We start from the raw sequence: 15,398 nt of genomic DNA, 5'->3' as shown, positions 1-15,398 counted from the left end.
TTTGTTTCATTAAGAATATAGGAAATCCTAGAGTTTCAAGTCCAATAACCTTTTCAGTCTTCTTTACACTAAATTCTGTGTGACATCTGGCCCTGGTGAAGCCTCCCTACCAGGCTTCTGTGACACTATTCTCTCCCTGCTTGCTTCTTCCTCACTAGACTGCTCTCCTGGCTCATTTCCCTTGTCCATGAATCCATTCTCGATCCCTCTGTCTTTTCAGCTTAGATCCTCTTCCTCCATGATCTTACCTGCACTTATTTTACACACTTACAGTCCTTGAATCAATCTCTCCAGCACAAAACTCTAACCTGTACTCCACTAATACTCACATGAACATCATCCTTGAAAATCAATTTCAAGATAACAGAAACTTTACTTAAAATTTCTCTCTCTCTCTCTCTCTCTCTCACACACACACACACAACACACTTCCTGCCCCTTGCAGGTTATCAAATTTTAATCATTTTACCTCTCTCCTACAGAAGGTTGAAGATCATATCAATGTCGTTTGGGGCATTAAAAATATCACCATGGCAAAGTGCCCACACTAAATAACAAAGTGTGAAAAGAGGAAGTAATTTTGGTCTTCATTAAAACTGAGTATTTATGAGACTCTTAACTATAGAGAACAAACTGTGGATTGCTGGAAAGGAGGTGAGTGGGGGAATGGGGTTTATGGGTGATGGGTCTTAAGAAAGGCACTGATGGGGGTGCCTGGGTGGCTCAGTGGGTTAAAGCCTCTGCCTTCAGCTCGGGTCATGATCCCAGGGTCCTGGGATGGAGCCCCACATTGGGCTCTCTGCTCAGCAGGGGCCCTGCTTCCTCTTCTCTCTCTCTGCCTGCTTGTATCTCTGTCAAATAAATAAATAAAATCTTAAAAAAAAAAAAAAAAGAAGGGCACTGATGATGAGCACTTGGTGTTAGATATAAGTGACGAATCACTCAATTATACAGCTGAAACCAATGTTACATTGTATATTAACTAACTGGAATTTAAATAAAAACTTGAAAAAGGAAAAAATACTAAGTATTTACTGTATTTCCAAACTACAAACTGAAAAATATCAGCTAAATAATGTAGTTTCAATAAATTTTAAGAGGGACAAAAGTTTATCTCGTTTGAGAAAATAAGCAGAGTTCTTTAGGGGAAGGTTGTATAAACCTAAAGAATATAACTAATGAAATCTTACTTGAAATGGGAAGTTCTTGAGACTTAGACAGACTAACGGGAATCTGAAGCCTATGACATATATGGAATGTAGAGCTGAGCAAGGATTCCACAAATAACCATATTTTTTAAGAATCAGGTTGTTGTAGTGGTAGGATAACAAATGTTAAGTGCCAAACAACAAAGAAGCAGCTTGTCTCAGTCAGTGAAGAGAAAGAGAGGCCAAATAAACAGCATAAGAAATACAGTCAATGGTATTGTAATAGCGATGTACCAGGACAGATGGTAGCTACACTTGTGGTGAGCACATCATAATGTATAAACTTGTCAAATCACTAAGTCATATACCCAAAACTAATGTAATATTATGTTTCAATTATGTTCAAAAATAGATGTCAAGTCACTATCAAGAAACCTTTGGAATATAAATTATGACAGTACTAATTAGCAATATATCATTTAAGGAAGAGTACAGAACAGAGTTGATAAGAAAGTATTCAAAGTTAACACACATGAAAACTCATTCTGTCTGCTGTACTACTGCTATCTTTTTTCAAGCAAGTTACCTATCTTCAAACAATAACCACCATTCAATAATCTGGGTACCAAGGCAAAACATACCCTAAGGGAAGGTGTGAAGAATAATGCGAAACAATTAATTTTCCAAATAAAAGTCAAATAATATGCATCGGAAGAAACAGTGGAAGTGGGAAGAAAGCTCTCACAATTACACACACACCCACACACCTCTTATAAAAGAAAAACAAAGAGCTACATGACATTAAATATAGGTAAGACAATAGAAAGATATTACAAACAGGCTAAACTCAGGAAAAAGAAAAAGATAACATTACGACAAAATTTATGTTAGAAATAGCAAAATGACAATATTTAATATAATCAGAACATAAAGGCTAACACATTCAAATAGAGAAAAGAAAAAGAGAAAATAATAAATGAAACTGATATTACATATGAAAACTTTTCCTGAATAAGAAACAGAAATAATGGTATAGGGAAAAAGTGCTCAAACACATAATACATAATTTACAAAGAGACCAGATATTCTGGAGTGGGTGAATAATTAAATGTTACTATGTTTTGAAGATAAACAATTATTTTATTAGCACCCAGCCAAAACTCATGTGGTCTTAGTCTTCTCTATAGCAAAGTCTTGGCAAATAGTAAGACAAATGGGGGTGGAGGGATATATCATGAGTTTTATTCTCCAATAACTATAAAGGTAATAAACAAATATAAGACCTCAGAGAATATAAAGTACCATAAAATCTCTTTGAAAAATACAATTTGATAAACATACAACTGAAGGTTAAATAGTACGGACACCATATAGTAAAGGGTAGGTAAATTCTGTAAGCCTTAACACAAATAATAAATTCTTCATAGATGCTAATAAAAAGGGTATAAATAGTAATGAGTAACAACTTGGAAGTTTCAGCAGAGAAGTGAAAGCATAAAATATATTTTTATATTCACATAGTAAATAATTCACATAGTAAATAATTAATATTTAAAATTTAAAGAATATTTTAAAATAATGGGACCTTAATAATAATATTTGAAGGTATGAATGCAACTAGTCAAAGACTTAGACAATAATATTCTTACTAATCAAAGCATGCTGTGAAGAGGGAATTTTTTCTCATTTTATATTAGGTTGTGAATGTTCATTGTCTAAAGTCAATAACTCAAGAAGTACACATTTAGGTATGGAATCCATTAAATATTTTTGTGTCCCAAATTGTATGGCCTTAAAATTCATAAAGCAAAAATTTCAGGAATAAATGGAGACAGGATAACCTCCACAGTAACCTTCTTTCCTTCTTACCTACAAAACAAGTTACTAAATCACTGGGGATAGAAATATAAATTACATAATTAACAAGCTATATTAAACATATATCAAATTTATTCTTAAAGAGTATATCACACCTGAAACTATAAAATATCAAGCAAGTAAAAATAGTGAATATTTTCATAAACCTAAGGAATATAGTCTTTCTCTATAGAAAATGTATTCCCCAAAATATTTATATTACGAGAAAAGAGAGAAAAATAAAACAAAAAGAATTAAGCATTTTGAATCAAAAACAGGAAAAGAAAGTTAAAACAAGAGAAATTCAAGGGAGAAAATAGAAAATCAAAAATTAATGGGCTTATAAAGCAGGAAAAACTATAGAAAAGTAAACTCAAGAGAGCTGGTTCTAGGGCTCAGATGGGGAAAGCACAAGATGAGCTAAAAAATCTTACTGTGCTAGAAAGCAAGGAAATGGCTACACCAATATGAAGGTATTTCCAGTGTTCAGACTGAACAATCCGGGCATCAAAATATATAATGATAACTCATTAAAATGCTTGGAATAGGGTGGGTGGGTTGGTTAAGTGTTTGCCTTCAGCTCAAGTCATGATCCTGGAGTCCTGGGATCAAGCCCCATGTCAGGCTCCCTGCTCAGCAGGGAGTCTGCTTCGCCTCTGTCTCTTCCCTGCTTGTGCTCTCTCTCTCAAATAAATAAATAAAATCTTTAAAACCCTATGAACAAATTAGGAAATCATAATTTTACATTTATTTATTTAATATTTTACAAAAATTTAATATTTCTATACTTTCAAAATACCTCTTCACAAAATACTTAATTACAAAAGGGAAAGGTAAATTCACTGCAGAGAGTTCTCTACATAATCACCTTAATCAACTGATTAATGAGATCACATGTCACCTGATAAGATGGAAAAAGAACCTAGAATCACTTCTATGACAGTTCTGCCAAAGATATGCTAATCAGGAGGAAAGATCAGAGAAACCAAGCTGAAGTATATTTTCCTAAATCCTTGTTTATAATCTCCCAGCATTAAGGTCATGAAAGGCAAGGAAAATGGAGAAACTTACTTCGGTCTAGACAAGAAAACGAAATGCAACACGAGATTTTGAATTGGATTTTTTTACTATAAAAATCATTATCAGAACAATTGGCTAAATTCAAATAGGAGGAGTCTAGGAATTAGATTACAGTAACTGTATATATGTTAATTTTTTTATTTTGATGGATGTGTTCTGATTATGTGATAAGAGTATTTCCTTGTTTTTAAGAAATACATACTAAAATATTTAAGGAAAATGGAGTATCAAATGGCTCTGAAAAAATAAGTTTCTTTACATTAAACTTACAAGATTTCTGTAAGATTGTAGTTTCAAACTTTTTAAAATTTATTTTCAAAAATTTAGTATCTATGACTTCTATAGTTAGAAAATATGAGAAAAAGTCTCATTCATAATAATAAGAAAAAAGATAATATGTCCAAAAATAAATTTTACTGTGGCATAAAAGGACATGTGCAAAAATTGGAAATAGGAAGGCTGAATATTACAAAAGTACAAGTTCTTGAGTGGGAATATTCAGTATCATAAAGACATCAATTTTCCGTAAATGAATCTTTTAAGTTTAACACATTTGCAACTAATACACCCACATTTATTTATTTTAAAAAGCCCAGTTATTTCTAAAGGTCATACGGAAACATAAACTTAGAAGAAAAGTCTGAAAAAGTCTTTTAAAAAAGAGTAATCAGTAAAGGTTAATCTTACCAGATATTGAAATACAACATAATGTTTCAAAAATTATAACAATTCAACACAAATGCATAAACAGAAAGAGATAAGTGAAAAAGTAAATCATAGTTTCCAAAAATAGATCCAGAAGCATATGAAAATTTAGCATTCAATAAAAACTGGCATTTCAAATTGGTAGGAAAAAGATAGATTACTCAACAAATAGTGTTAAAACAGTTGACTGGTCATTTGGAAAAAATATTAAGGTGCAGCCATACATCACTATTCTAAAGTAAATTATTCAAAAATAAATTCCAGATGCACCAAACATTTAATAAGCTTAATATTAAAAATAAAACTATATAATAAAAGAAAACATGGAAGAATTATTTTTAAATCTTCGCATGAAGAATGGCATTCTAAGCAAGAATTAATAACAGGACAAAAACTACACAATCTAAAATATATGACATAAAAATCATAAACATGAAAAAAATGCAAACTGAAAAAAATTCCTATAAAGTATATGCCAAAGGGCTAATTTCTTTTATACATGAAGATTTCTTTCAAATAAAGAGAAAAATAAAATTCAATGAATGGGCAAGGGACATATAAATAGGCTGTTCTCATAAATACACATGACCACAAATATATGAGAAGATTCTAATCCTCCTTAAAGAAATACAAACTTACAGAGCAATTAAAACTATTTCCAACCAATTTAGTACCAAAATGTTTGTTTTATAATGCATGATATTAGTATAAATATTGTAAAATAGAAACCTGCATATACTGATGGTGAGAGTAGAAATCAGCGCAACCCCTTTGGAAGACAATTTGTAAATAGTTATCAAAAATTTGGGATTGGGAGGGAGACAAACCATAAGTGACTCTTGATCTCACAAAACAAACTGAGGGTTGCTGGGGGGAGGGGGTTTGGGAGAAGGGGGTGGATTATGGACATTGGGGAGGGTATGTGCTTTGGTGAGTGCTGTGAAGTGTGTAAACCTGGTGATTCACAGACCTGTACCCCTGGGGATAAAAATATATGTTTATAAAAAATAAACAATTATATTAAAAAAAATTTAAAATGCACATATCCTTTGGCCTAGCAGTTCTGTTAATACACTTGCTTAGCAAAAAAAGAACATAGTTCAAAATGTTTATTTGAGTTTAACATCAAAACTAACTAGAAACAAATTCCCACTAAATTAGTAAGGATCCAGCTATCAGGAGACTGAAACCACACCAGTAATTTCAATGGAAAAAAAAAAAAAGATACAAAGAAGTGTTAGTCAGATATTAGAGAACTGGAGACACAAAAAGGAAGCAGCAAATATGCAGAAGGCATCTACCACCACTATTTATGCTGATGAAGCCGAGGGAAGAGGTTGAATTACTAAAACTTAAAAGTGAAGAGCAGTGGTCCTAAATAAGCTGAGATTCGGACCTCTGAGGACAGAGCACCAGCAGCTGGAGTTGAATTGTTGAGGGGGTACAATGAAGCTATTTCTGGGAACACTGGGAAAACTGCAAATGAAATTAACTGCTGCTGCTGGAACGAACAGCCACTGCTTGGATGAAAAAGACACTGCTGAAGGAAGCAAACTACACAAGGAAGCAAACCAGAAATAGAAAACAAAAGTATAAACACTTTCTTTATCTTTGCTCCTGCCTTCCAATCTCCCTCTAACACCTGTTATCGACAGATCCTAATGGGAAGCCAGCTGGATTTCTGGGAAAAACTGGTTTGCTGAGCCCCAGCCTCAGCATCATAAAGCAGAATATATAGTGAGATGCCTAAATTATAACCATTACTGCTATTTCTGCTTCTGTACCTTCGCTTGCTAACCCATGAGGAGATGGAAAAATACCAGTAGACTTTCTATGGACACTCTGTAACCACACATCCCCCACCCAGAATTGAACCTGACAGTGGCTGCTCCCGGACCCTCCCCCCACCACCCGGCTCTGGGCCGAGAGATAACAGCCATCTGACGCCAGAGTAACCCCCACCCGGAATTGGACGTGACAAAGTGACTGCTCCCGGACCCCCCATCCGGCCCTGGGCTGAGAGATAACAACCGTCTGGCGCCCCGCGGCATGACAGGAAGACCCGGGTCAATCCTGAGGTGACACAAACCCTAGCGGTGCCAACTCAGCAGTTTGAAGAATGACAGCACTTTGACCTAACCAATAATCTGTTCCCAGCCTTTTCTCACTCTATAGCGCGCCAGTCATGTTATAGAGTTCCTTTTTGATTTTCCCGCGGTATGTGGTGATTTGTTACAAGATACTATAATGTATGCTAAGTCCCTGCCTCCCCAAAAATAGTGTATAAAAAGTGGTATTATAGAGGGCACGGATTGCATGGAGCACGGGGTGTGGTGCAAAAATAATGAATACTGTTATGCTGGAAATAAAAAATAAATTAAAAAAAAAAAAAAAAAGTGGTGTGATCCTGAGCTCGGGACCTCTTAGCATCACTGGCAACGAATGCGCGGAGGTCCGGGTTCGAACTTGTAATAAATGACCCTTGCTATTTGGCTCTGACTCTGGACTCTGGTGGTCGTCTTTGGGGGGTCTCGAAATTTGGGCACAACAATAGAAGGGTGGGTTTTAACGTGAGTCACGATAGATTAAATAGCACATCCATTAGTAGGATTTTGGTATGTTCAAACAATGAAATATAATATAATATATTATAATATTCAGCAAAAATGAATAAGGTACATATCTACATATGGGTATGAAAAGGCCTTCATAAAACATAATATTATTAAGTGAAAAATAAAGGTACAATATAGAGTAATAAAAATGCCCTACCATATGTATTGAAAATATAAAATATATTTTCATATCAAAAATATACACACATTTGTGCATATATATTTACATACCTGAATATGCATGGAAAATTTCAAGAAAAAATGTTTTTTCATGATAGTTATTTCTGAGGGTAAGTGGTCATCTGAATGTTGCTTTGAACTTAGAAAGCCCTCCTGTCCCCCTGAGCAGCACTGCAGATGGGTTTAAAGAACATCAGTCAAAGAGTTTTAGCTATAGTGGAGAGTTCTACCAAAGGAACTGTAAAGTCTAGAACATGAGAGACAGATTTTAGCCAAAGCATGCAAATTTTAAATGCCAGATTGAAGAAAATGGATGGTAATCTAAGTTTTGGAAGACAGTAAAACCCTGACAGCTTTCGAGTGGACAGTCAACATGATCAAATTCCCTTGTAAATCGTCATATTTAAAAAAAAAAAAAAAAGGAATCTGGTCCATAATATACGTTGGAAGGAAGTTCAGAGATCAGTTCAGTCAAAGGTAACGGATATCCAGTCCAGGTAGCTGAAGGAACAGAGGACTAATGCAAAAGGTTTTCTGAGATAGACTGCCTAGAACAGAGCAATAGCCTGAAATAAGAGGTGTGACCTAGTGTGACTACTAGTGGAGAGATCTTATTTGCAATGCACGTAGCTTACTGCAGGGTTTTTCCTATCTGAACACCCAGAAACAATTTGAGCTCAAGTTTAAGTTGCCATTACTTAACTTCTAAAGGTCACTCGAGATTTTCTGACAAAGAAGTGCAAGTACATTGAAATAGTTATAAGTAGTAAAGAAAAAAATAATAAATGTTTGGTTTTTTTTTTTCAATAAAACATTCCTCTTTTCTACTTTCGGATTTAAAAAAAAAAAGTGACCTTTACAATGAAAAATAAAGTTGAGAAAATAATTTTCTGATACTTCTTTCCCAAAATAATCAAGTGGCGTTTTCCACAGGGACTATTATTGATTATATAAACACAGAGACAAACCCCTTTTCCATCTTTTATTCCTTCTTGGAACATCCATTCTCATCTTTTACCTCTGTTTTCAACCTTGTTTTCTTATATGGTACACAAGTCTGTCTCTCTCCTCCACTGACAGGCCAACCCTTTTTCTTACTTGCACTCCTAGGATTTGAATGGTTTAAAACTTTAAAATGGAGCAATAGTTACTTTTCTAGATAAATATATATCTTGAAACTCCTTTCATCTTTAGCTACTAAAAAACTGAAAGTCTCTCAAATTACAGGAAATGTCGAAGTGTTAGGAATAATGACACAGTTTTTTCAGGTTTTCTGTAAATGTACATCATTAAAAAAAAAGGCAAGGAAAACATTCATTTAGGAGTACTATCTTGTTTCTAAATTCCTTGAACTTATATCTGGTCTTCTCTTGAATACCATTTTTTTCCTTCGATGTTTTCCTATGTTGGAAAAAGCAAGATGTACTTACAAATATCTTGGGAACCTGAAACAGTTTTTTGTTATTGGAACAAACACAAATAAACAAACAAACAAAAAAATCCCTTTAGTTAAAGTACAGAAATTCTTTCTCCCAGATAAACCAGTAGTTAAAATGTAAAGTGTATATTTCAACTTATCCTTTTCAGAAGGATAAGCCTATTAAGCATGAAAAAAATAGCATAGCATATCAACCCAAAGGTAGCCAACTAGAACAAACTCCTAATGATAAGTGTGGGAGGCGTTTTCTCCAGTTATAAGCTAAAGGACAGCTCCCAGCCTTCTATTTAAAAAAAAAAAAAATAGATATTTTTCTTCCCTTTGTCTCTTCAGAATATCAGCTTCTAATAATAACAGGTCATGTGAGTATCTAGACTCAGATGCTATTTCACCCAGGTGGTAAAACTACTGTAGATTTTGCTAACTGTAAGGTTTTATAACAATTCTCATTCAGAATAAAAAGTGGCATGACTTTTTGCTTTTGAGAACAACCAACTCCTTCTGGGTTAGCAAGCTCTGAACAATCCTGAGACACAATCAAAAAGACTATAGAAGAAGACTGGAGAGTTTTAAGGAAAAAAAACTGTATAAGGGATTCAAGCTTCACTACTGGGAGTGCCAGTGAATCTGGATTTCAAAGTTAATGAGAGAATATTAGAGGGGTGTTTAAAGATGCATGTTATGTTCTCTCCCTTAAATTAAGAGTGTCTCAATGGTCAAAATGGCAAAATGCAACAAATGCATTTATATCATTCAACTTGTAAAATGTGGAGGGGATTTCAGGGTGCTGGGTAGGAGAAAACTATACTGCTACTGACGTGTTTTTTGAGAAAATTCTTATGAATGATACTTTGAAAATTCTCTACCACTTGACAACTGCGTAAACCTTGGTATGAAACCCAAGCCTCACTACCCTTAACTGTAAAATGGACCATATGTTAATTTTGTATCACTGGTGAAACAAATTACTATAAATGTATCAGCTTAAAACACAAATGTATGATCTTACAGCTCTGAAAGTCAGAAGTCTGAAACAAATCTCACTATGCTGAAATCAAGTTGTCAGCAGGGCTGCATTTCTGCTGGAAGCTCCAGGAGAGACTATTTCTTTGCCTTGTCCTGCCTGTAGAGGCTGCCCTAATTCTGTGGCGCATGTCCCCCTTCCATCTTCAAAGTCAAAATGGCCAGTTGAGCCTTTTTCACTCTGAATCTCACTGACTGTAAATCATGTGCCTCTCTCTCCCCTTTATAAAGGACCCTTTGATTACAGTGGGCCCACTACAAAATCCAGAATCTTTTGTTTCAAGGTCAGTTGATGAGCAGCCTTAATTCCATCCACAACCTTAGTTTCTCTAGCCATTTAGCATAGTTTATTCATAGGTTCTGAGGATTAGGATATGCATATCATTGGAGACCATTATTTTGCTTACTACAGACCTCATAAATATCTTGTGAGAAATAAATTTAACAATAAAACATGAATAATGCTTACACACTGCCTATAAAAAGCCCTCAAATATTCACATAAAAATTTATAGATAGGGAAGACACTAAAGATAACCTAACTAACCTCACCCAAAACAAGCAACGATATACATAATTGCTGGATTTTTTTCCGGGTTAATGAGAAATAATTGACATATATCACTGTATAAGTTTAAGGTGTACAGCATATTGTTTGATTTACATATACTATGAAATGATTATAATAGGTATGGCTAACATCCATTATCTCATGTAGATATAAAAAGAAAATTTAAAAAATCATCCTTGTGATGAGAACTCTTATGATCTACTCTCTTAACAACTTCTCTATCATACAGCAGTGTTAACTATAGCCATTATATAATACATCATATCCTTAGTGTGTATTTATCTTACAACTGGAAGTTTGTACCTTTTGATGACATTTCTCCAATTTCTCCTACTCCCACTCCACCCCCCACCTCTGGTAACCACAAATCTAATCTCTTTTTTTAAGATTCTATATGTAAGTGAGATCATAAAATAATTGTCTTTGTCTCACTTATTTCATTCAGCATAATGCCTTCAGGGTTCATCCAATTGTTGCAAATGGATTTCCTTTTTTTTTTTTTTTTTAATGGCTGAATGATATTCAGTTGTGTATACATACCACAACTTCTTTATCCATTCATGCATCAATGAACACTTAGGTGTTTCCATGCACTGCCTATTATAAATAATGTTTCTATGAACATAAGGATGCAACTTTTTGAGTTGATGTTTTCATTACCTTTGGAAATTCCAAAAGTGAAATTACTGGATCATATGGTAGTTCTATACTCCATACTGTTTTCCATAGTAGCTATACCAATTTACAATCCTACCAAGAGTGCACAGGGGTTCCCTTTTCTCCACATCCATGCCAGCATTTTTTATCTCTTGTCTTTTTGATAATTACCATTCTAAAATGTGATATTGTAGTTTCACTTTGCCTTTCCCTTATGACGAGGGATTATGAGCATCTTTCCAAGTATCTGTTAGCCTTTTGTATATATTCTGTAAAGAAATGTCTAATTAGATTCTTTGCCCATTTGGGGGCATTTTTGATTTTTTTTAATTATTTTGAATTATTAATTTTTTTGCTACTGAGTTGTATGAGTTCTTTATATATTTTAAATATTAATCCCTTATCAGATATATAGTTTGCAAATATCTTTTACCATTGTGTAGGTTGTCTTTTCACTTTGCTGGTGGTTTCTTTTGCAATGTAGAACCTTTTTAATTTGACATAGTCTCACTTTTTTTAAATTTTATTTTAAATTTTAGGTGTCATATCTAATATCTAAATTTTAGGTGTCATATCTAATAAAGCATTACCAAGACCCATGCCAAGAGTTCTCTAGGAGCTTTGTGGTTTCAGGTCTTATATTTCAGTCTTTAATACATTTTGAGTTAATATTTGTGAATGTTAGATAGTGGCCAAGTTTTATTCTCTTATTTTTGAAAATCCAGTTTTCCCAGCATGATTTACTGAAGAGACTGTCTTCTCAATTGGGTATTCTTGGCTGCATTGTCAAATTCTAGTTGACTGTTTGTGCTTACGTTTACTTCTGAACTCTCAATTCTGTTCAATTGGTCTATTTGTTTTTATACCGGCACTAACTGTCTTAATGACTATAGCCTTGTAGTATAATTTAAAATCAGGAAGTGTGATGCCTTCTGCTTTGTTCTTCTCTCTTAAAATATTTTTGGCTGTTTGGAGTCTTGTGGTTCCATATAAATTTTAGGAATGTTTTTTCTATTTCTGTAACAAATGCCACTGGAATCTTAATAGGGATTACATCAAATCTACAGAACTATTTTGACATTTTAACAATATTATTTTTTCCATTCCATAAACACAAGATAACCTTCCATTTATTTATGTCTTCTTTGATTTCTTTTATCAATATCTTGTGATTTTCAGAGGTGATCTTTCACTGCCTTGTTTAAATTTATTCCTAAGTATTTTATTGCTTTTGATGCTATTTAAATGAGATTGATTTCTTTCTTTCTCAGAAAATTCATTGTTAATGTATAGAAATACCAATTTTTATATGTTAATTTTGTATCCTGCAACTTTACTGAATTCCTTGATTAGTTCTAACAGTTTTTTGGTTGAGTCTTTAGGGTTTTCTATATATAAAATCATGTCATCTGCAAATGGAGACAATTTTAGCTGAATTTTTTTAAGGTCCTTAACTGAACCTTCCTATTTATGCCCATTGCATTTTGAATCATTCCCATTTATATCTTCTTTATAATTCAGATTCAGTCATATTATCGATTGAAAGCATCCTCACATGTGCTTTCATGAGATCATTGTTTCAGCAGAGACAGAGTTTGCTAAGGGAAATTGTCAATTTGCTAGAGTTAGCACAAAGACACAGTTACTAAGCAAGCAGGACACGTCTCCAAAGAGAAGTCACAGACATACAACATCAAGTAAGAACCTCTAAAGGCAAAACTGGGAACTCCACTGTTTTCCATTATACTCTATTCTGTTCTGAGGTCTGAATTGTTGCCGATTTTTCATCTTATTATCACTTCATACAAGTTAAGTGTCCTTGGGAGACACTAGAGAGGGTGGCACATATTTCATCCCATTGATTATAAATTAATTTGATCTTTTAATTCCCAGCTACTGTGCTTCCTAGGCTGCTACAGAAATTGTCTTAGGGTGACTTTTTTTTCTTTTGCACAAATAAAACCTGTCCTGTAGAAGCTGCGGTTTTGGCAAAATTACATTTAATATTTATTTCAATTCACTTAGAAATACAAAACTTTGACTACATTCAAGAATTTTTTCACAGTAATAATAAAAACATAAAATTAGCATATATAAGAATTAGTTTGATTTAACATAAGGACTTTGTCTAAAACTGTTCAAGACATAAGTATACCCCTTCAAAAAGTATCAACTGCTGCCTCTGGCACCCTTTCCCCTGGGAACTGTGATCACTAATTTAAAAAATTTGAAAGAGTTAACGATCACAGGAAGATAAAAGAATATACAGGTTAGCTTTTCCAAATCATACAACAAATTACCCAATAAATATTTAAAACACAAAGTAAATGTTTTATTGAAGTTGAAAAAAATCAAGATTATTATCTTTGTTACTCAGAAGACTTTTTAAAATCTCAAATATCTTCCATATTATTAGTATATGGGTGATCAAATAATAGATCTGTAAATTTGACAGTTATGACAAGAAGTCTTGAGAAAAATGTTCCAGGTAGAGACTGACTATATAAAAGTACGAAAATACTGTCAATTGTATAAACTTCAAAATATTTAACTCTGTAATTCCTATGATATTATAAATCAAATACTACAAAATAAAAATGAAATGGAATAGGAATAAATTTCAGAGGAAGAGTAACAGGCATTATCTCCCCCTTTTCTGTCCTTGAAAATTTAAATGAGAATTCTCCTAGTGAAAATTAAGTATTAATTAGCTCACAAAGGGCAGGGCAGTAAGACTAACTGGGTAGGCACTAGAAGACCTCCCAGAAACAAGGGGTTTGATCAATCCTGAGCCATAGGATTTTATAAGCCTGTTTCCTTTTCTCTTTAAAAATCTAGAGAATTGAAACGATGTCAGGGGGACAAAGCAGGATTTGCCCATCTATGTTTTTTCCATCTCACTACTCTATCAAAAGGATTCCCCCATCTCTCCCAACTCACAAGGGCCCTGTTTCTTACATCTGGTTTAAATACTACTGAAAACAATGACAAACCCTTGACATAATCCTCACTCACTTGGTAAACTGCGGAGCTGGGGAGGAGGCACATTGTTTACAGCTATCATGTGAGACAAAATTGCTGCTGGATGGGAAGACAAAGGCATCTTGATGGTTCAAAGGCAGCTGATCAAAGGCTACTTGAGAGGCAAATGAATGATCCCTCTTTGCCTTGAGGCATCATAAAGCAGAACCCTCAAGGTACTCCTTGATAGGCTGAGTACTACGGAATCTTCATATTCACAGTTCTTGTAGAGTGCACAGCATTTCCAAGAGTTAAATATAGACCAGGAAAAGCTATATCTTAGTCCTAGTCCCGGGGAATTTATGAAGGGGGTTTTACTACCTATAGAGAGTATTAAGAATGAAGAAGGAAATTCCACAGGGCAGATACAGCAGATTCAATAACCCACCAGTCCAGATAAAATGAAAGATTTCATTTCTTATGTCATCCGTAGTCCAGAGCCTTTTTTTTCTGCCTACTAAATGTTTACATGAGCTATTAGAGACCTGATTTGCAGCAGCACCAACAGGGTATTTATACTGCTCTCCATTACTACATATATAGGGTAAAATACCTCTTCTAATTATATATCAATAAACTCACCCCCGCTTATATGTAACCATATTCTACTGGAGTATGGTATATGTTTTGGTTATTTTCTGCTGCTTCACAGTACTTAAGGCTCAGTACAATGACTAGGGTTTAGAGTCTTAATTAATGTATCTTTTGATTCTATGTTATCTCCCAAGCCTTTAAAAATATTTTCCTGGTGTCATAACTATAATAAGCAATATGCGAAAGGACTGCAACTGACTGCTAGAATGGTAACCATTTATTGATCAACTTCATCTAGAAAACAATAACCAGAATTGAAAGCTTTAGTTGTACTACAAAAGTAACATTTATCTTGCAACAGTTCCTATTAAATTGTATCTGCTCTAAATAAATAAATAAATACTATCTGCATAATAAAACTTACTTCCCCATAATTTTTCAATTGAATATATTTTCCTGTCCCCAGTTTTATAAACTCTGGATTTACTGGAGACTCAAATCTGTTGAGTCTTATCATTGCCTTTCATTTTGTGTTTCCTTTATATTAATCATCCTATCACAGAATGGTA

At 33.9% G+C, this 15,398-nt stretch overlaps 1 protein-coding gene across 1 annotated transcript in view; it reads right to left on the bottom strand.

Annotated features, from left to right (window-relative positions):
• The window catches only part of LOC116575395 (cyclic nucleotide-binding domain-containing protein 1-like), a 57,669-nt gene extending 43,255 nt beyond the window's left edge, over positions 1-14,414 (bottom strand). The window contains exon 1 of the mRNA XM_032316739.1: positions 14,290-14,414. Within this exon, the coding sequence (XP_032172630.1) occupies positions 14,290-14,377 (88 nt within the window). The 5' untranslated portion in view covers positions 14,378-14,414. The remainder of the gene's footprint in view (positions 1-14,289) is intronic.
• Positions 14,415-15,398: the final 984 nt, after the last annotated feature.

The sequence above is a fragment of the Mustela erminea genome, chromosome 16 (genome assembly GCF_009829155.1).
Source record: "Mustela erminea isolate mMusErm1 chromosome 16, mMusErm1.Pri, whole genome shotgun sequence".
Lineage (NCBI taxonomy): Eukaryota > Metazoa > Chordata > Mammalia > Carnivora > Mustelidae > Mustela > Mustela erminea.
Note: the sequence above shows the minus strand (reverse complement) of the source record. Positions and strands in the feature narration are given on the sequence as shown.